Here is a 5,169-nt window from a genome sequence, read left to right on the forward strand (position 1 = left end):
CTCACACTTACTGCACACTCTCCTCTCCCGCCTTCTCTCGCGCAGGTGACGCAGAAAAGAAGAACACGTCCAAGGCTGGAATAAACGAGTAACAGAGACATGCGTCGATTTGTGTCCACCGTGCTGCTTTTTCTCCTTTGGCTCGCCGGTGGCCCCTGCGCCCTCGCGGAGCACCGCTGCATCTTTGACAAGGTCGCCTTGAATTTGTCCCAGCTGCAGACCGCCGTGGTGCAGGAGCTCCCACGGGGAAGAGCAGGCGCATGGCAGGCGTACACCGTGTCCACCCCTGACTGGGCGCCGATCCGGATTAAAGTGTTTGCGGAGGACCTGAAGGACACAAGGAAGTACTGCACGGTGCGGGGAGACGTACGATCGGATTTCACTGGGGGCAGGGTTTTGTGCCGGCGGCAGGATGTTCTCACGAAAGAGAAGATGAGGATTATGGTCAACAGGCTGCTTCCCGAGGCCGTCAAGCTGCACACGGAGCGGCTTTTTGTGCAGCCCGTCAGTGGCGTCTTGAGGTTGCCAAGGTTCAAGCTGGGAGTCTGCGGCGAGTTTACTGTCCCCATCGCGCACCACTTGTCGGGAGTTGTTGGTGCGGACATGTTGCTGTACGCTGCCGCTGCACCCACCATCGGTGGGACTGTCGCGTGGGCCTCCACGTGTGTGACGCTGCAGGACGGACGGCCGGCTGCTGGTGTGTTGAACCTCAGCCCGAGCTTCATTGCCCCCAAGAGAGAAAGCATACGCGTGGTCTCGCACGAGATTGCGCACGCGCTGGGGTTCAACAGTATATTGATGTGGAGGCTGGGGATGATGAGCAGGCGCTCGGATGTCCGCGGCAAGGCAATGACGTTCGTCGTGGACTCCAACGAGACACTGGCGAGGGCGAGGGAGCACTACGGCTGCAGTACCGCCCCCGGCATGGAGCTTGAGGACGAGGGCGGGGAATTTACAGCACACTCTCACTGGGAACGCCGTAACGCGAAGGATGAGCTGATGAGCCCGCTGGTTGGCGCCGGCTTTTACACCGCGTTGACGATGGCGTTTTTTTCAGACATGGGTTTCTATCGTGCAAACTTCAGTATGGCAGAACCCATGGGCTGGGGTTACAAGGCTGGCTGTTCGCTTCTACAGGAGAAGTGCATGCAGAACGGGGTTACGGCACACCCGGAGATGTTCTGCTCCGATATTCTCAAAACCCCAGCCTGCACCTCTGACCGCCGTGCTCTGGGATTCTGCTCGATTGCGGTCCACGACGAAAGGCTTTCTCCCGAGTATCAGTACTTTGTGGAGGAAAACGTTGGTGGCTATCGGAATACTTTTGTGGACTTCTGTCCCATCATTATTCCTTCCGAAATTGGGGGCTGTGCAGATGGAAACTCTTTCTTGATGCCTGGGAGCCGTGTGGGTCCACAATCGTTGTGTCTGAAGGGCAATTCGCTTGAGATGGAATTTCACGGGCGTATTGGTGACATCTGCGCGGAGGTGTCGTGCCAGGCGGGGACTGTCCGTGTTCGGTACCTTGGTAATGATGCGTGGCACTTGTGTCCAGAAGGCGCGTCACTGACCCCAAAGTTGCCGTTCATTGGAGGCCAAATTTTATGCCCAAGGGCCGTTGACGTATGTTCCCAGCTGTCTGATACATCCCCTGGCGAGAGCGCACATGAGGAGAACCAAGATGAAATTGACACCCCCGATAAGAGGGAGGAAAAAGGGATGGATGACACCTCTGCTCCTGCAGAAAAAAAACATGATGATCGCAGGAAACGTGAACCGAGTCTACTTGAGAAAATGTGTCGGCTGCTGGGAATCAACTGTCCTAAGATCAATTGGAGAAAGGTCTGGCCCTTCTTTTCCTCCCGTGGCATGGGGTAATAAAGCAGTTTTCTCTTTACTGCCGTTGCCCCATGGATGCATTCTTGTATATGACCACATCAATACAACAAGTCATTTTGTTGTTGCTGTGAATCACGCCGGCGCCCACAGCCAATTCCTTTTTTTTTCCGACTATTTTTCTGCAATTCGTGCTTTTTTTTTTGCCATGTGCGCTTTTCAGCGTGTGTTTCTGAGCTGTGGAATTAATATTGTTGCATGTTTGAAAGAAATTTGTTTTCATTGTGTGTGTGTGTGGGTCCTTTTTTTTTCTTTCTATGGAAACAACAATGTTTTGCTTTCGACCCTCCCCAGAAAGTATGATTTGTGGTGATTCGATGTGCGAGTGGAAGTAATAATAATAATAATATACATTGAAGGAAAATGTTTTTTTTGTTTGTTGTTGTTTCTTTTATCCTGCTTCCCAGGTATACGAAAAACTCTGACGTAGTGATCGGAATGGCCCCACGGAACCGAGGAAGCACTTATTTATGGACAGAACTGCTTAGCGGAGTCCGGACTACTTGCTGCGATCGCATCCACCGGGAGAAAAGGAGATTTACGTAAAAAAAAAGTTGCTGCTTTACTTTTAACTTTTTTATGCCACATGAAAAATCCAAACGCTTTGCAATATAATGCACCCATTTTTTAACGGTGCGTCACAATACATCCCCGCTGCTGCTGCTGCTGCTGTGCCTTCCCACGTCCTCTCTGCCCACCAGCCCATCACCCCCACCCTCTTCTCTCCCCTCCGACTGCCCCACTAGTCTCCAAGGCATTTCACAGGCAACAACCGAAGCAATGCGCCGCCGCCGCACCATGACTGTCGTGGTCGTCCTCCTCATCCTTCTCTGCGGGGAGGATGTCCGCGCCGACTACTCGGTGCAGTTGGCAACGACGGCACTGTACTATTCGAAGGCAGCGTACTGCAAGGCCGAAGCCATTTCCAGCTGAACTTGTGCCTCCTGCGCCAGGAACCCGGGATTGCAAAGGGTGCGTGTATTTACGAATGCCGAGCACAGCACGCAGGCGTTTGTGGGCGTCAACGAGAGCATGATTGTGGTAAGTTTTCGCGGGACAGCGGATCTTAATAACTGGCTATACGATCTGGATTTTGTTCCTGTTGCGTACATACACGATGGCTGCGTTGGGTGTCTTGTTCACGCCGGCTTCAATTGCGAATTGAAGTCATTGTGGGCGGAGATGTGGGGGTACCTACAGGAACTTGTTGCGGGGAAAGGAATCGAGGGAATTCTCATCACTGGACACAGCCTTGGCGGCGCCATGGCCAATATTGCCGCTGCCAATTTGATGTCGCAGAATTCGTTGTTTCCCAGTGCACTGAAGGTTTTGCTGTACACGTTTGGGCAGCCGCGCGTGGGAAACGAGGCATTCGCCAACTGGTTTCTTGCATCGTTTTGCCGCGACGGCCATGAGTCGTACCGCGTGACGCATAAGCGGGATGTTGTGGCGCACCTTCTCCCCATGTTGTTTGGATTTTACCACGCTCCCAATGAGGTATGGTACGACAATGACGGGGACACGGCGCACAAGAACTGCACTGATATCTTTGGCACACCGTGTTCTGCTTTGACCGCCGATGAGGACCCCAATTGCAGTGGCAGCATCGTTCCCACTTCCATTGAGGACCACCTGAAGTATCTGGGTGTGTGTACACGCTGTTCATGCGATCCCGGGGAAGCAATGAGCGACGAGGAGCTTCGCCTCCCACCCGAACTTGAACGGATTGTTGCAATGGACTACGTTTATCAGCAATCGAGAAATATGAGGCGTTTTCCGTCTTTCCCCGCGCGTCACAGAGAGTCTTGAAGCCCGCAGAAGAAAATAAGTATTCCTTTCCAAAAAATATTTTTTATAATTTGCCAGCGAATAACTTTTATTGGGTTGATATTTTTTTGATTTATTTTTTAAGCGGATTATTCTGGGAGCTTGTGAAGAGAATAATCGCGGGAAAGCTGGCTAACTGCATTAATTTTGAATCCTGATAAAACTAATTTACTTCTTTATGATGCTTTTCTGTCTTATGAACGTTCGAGGAGCACACCTTTAGGGGGAACAGGGAGCCGACAGCGAATAGGCAATTTTATTCTTGTTTTGCCACCCACCCAACCCCCTTTTGATACCCGCCACGCGGCAGGGTCTTGTGCTCGGAGGACCCAAACGTCTGCCACTCCTTAAGTAGTTATCTTTTAGATTCTACCTGAGGACAAAGGACCATGCGAACGGTCAATCGAATTTATTTATTGGATAAAAAGAAAACATTGAGGCAATTAACTAACTCTGCGATAACCCCACTTTTTTTCCCTACCTTGTTTGGTTTACATAGGAAATTTCAGGACCCGGCCAGCCGCCCAGAGGATTATTCTGCGTTGTCTTAAGTGGCACCATTTGTTTGCGCTCCGATGCGGGGGGCGATGGGGATTCCGGAACATCTGCTTTTGGTGGCAGTGTGTACACGTCATTTGAACTTGTGAGATAGTTTTGGAGACCCGCTGCTGTGGTGACGTGAGCGTTTTGTCGTCCAGTTGTGTTTGTGTTTCCCTACGTATCTACCGGCGGAATTGCAGCACGGGGTGTGGGCGTGTCAACCCCGTAGGCCTCAACGGGGAGCACACACACGGACGTACACAGTTTACTTTGTAGACACTGCCTGAGGACGTGATTGCCACGGGGCGGTGCTGGTGGCGCCACACCTACCCACGCCATGTCTGTTATAACTGTTTGTGTGGAGGCTGACAATGGGCACCGCATACTGTTGCTGCCACTCCCATAATCGATGTGTCTTTTATCCCATGCTGCTTTCGTTACTTTTGTAGAAGAACTTTTCACCACTTCCCAGCTCCCAATATCCACAATGCGCTCTTACGCATCTCTCGCCGCGCTTCTCAGAGCATTGAACAAGCACCACTGCCAGGTGCTGCTCTGGACTGCTGTTGTGTTGGTGATGCTGCTTAATTTTGTTTCATTGGCAATAGACACAAATGTGTGGCAGGTTGCCTCCATCCCTGTGCACTGCAGGGACTCTGCACCCTCTCCAACGCGGGAGCCAAGGGTTGCTCTTATTGTTGTTCAGACGGACTACTCTCCCGGCTGGTGCAGGATGCAGGTGAGCTCCATTCTTTCCCGCGCGTCTGTAACAACGATTGGCATGGGGGCAAATTACACACACACATCCCGCCCGTCGTTGCTGCTGGACTGCATAACTGACGAGGGCCTGCGCGATGAGGACGTGGTGGTGGTGTTCGATGGTGGCGACCACGATGTTCACCCGGA

At 52.1% G+C, this 5,169-nt stretch overlaps 2 protein-coding genes and 1 pseudogene across 2 annotated transcripts, besides 3 other annotated features; all 3 read left to right on the plus strand.

Moving 5' to 3' along the window:
- Positions 1 to 5,169: a sequence feature (heterozygous, non-Esmeraldo-like haplotype).
- On the plus strand, positions 100 to 1,878 carry Tc00.1047053505615.10 (surface protease GP63, putative; the record flags this gene model as incomplete). The annotated part of the gene is made up of 1 exon (XM_798974.1): positions 100 to 1,878. The coding sequence occupies one exon, from the start codon at positions 100 to 102 to the stop codon at positions 1,876 to 1,878; it is 1,779 nt and encodes a 592-aa protein (XP_804067.1).
- On the plus strand, positions 2,677 to 3,705 carry Tc00.1047053505615.20 (annotated as a pseudogene).
- Positions 3,737 to 3,757: a sequence feature (AT_rich).
- Positions 3,821 to 4,260: a mobile genetic element.
- Tc00.1047053505615.30 (expression site-associated protein) lies at positions 4,751 to 5,169 on the plus strand (the record flags this gene model as incomplete). Its single annotated transcript, XM_798975.1, has 1 exon — positions 4,751 to 5,169. A coding segment is annotated over one exon (419 nt), but the record flags the coding sequence as incomplete, so codon positions are not given.

The sequence above is a fragment of the Trypanosoma cruzi genome (assembly GCF_000209065.1).
Source record: "Trypanosoma cruzi strain CL Brener chromosome Unknown tcruzi_1047053505615, whole genome shotgun sequence".
In the NCBI taxonomy this organism is placed as follows: Eukaryota; Euglenozoa; class Kinetoplastea; order Trypanosomatida; family Trypanosomatidae; genus Trypanosoma; species Trypanosoma cruzi.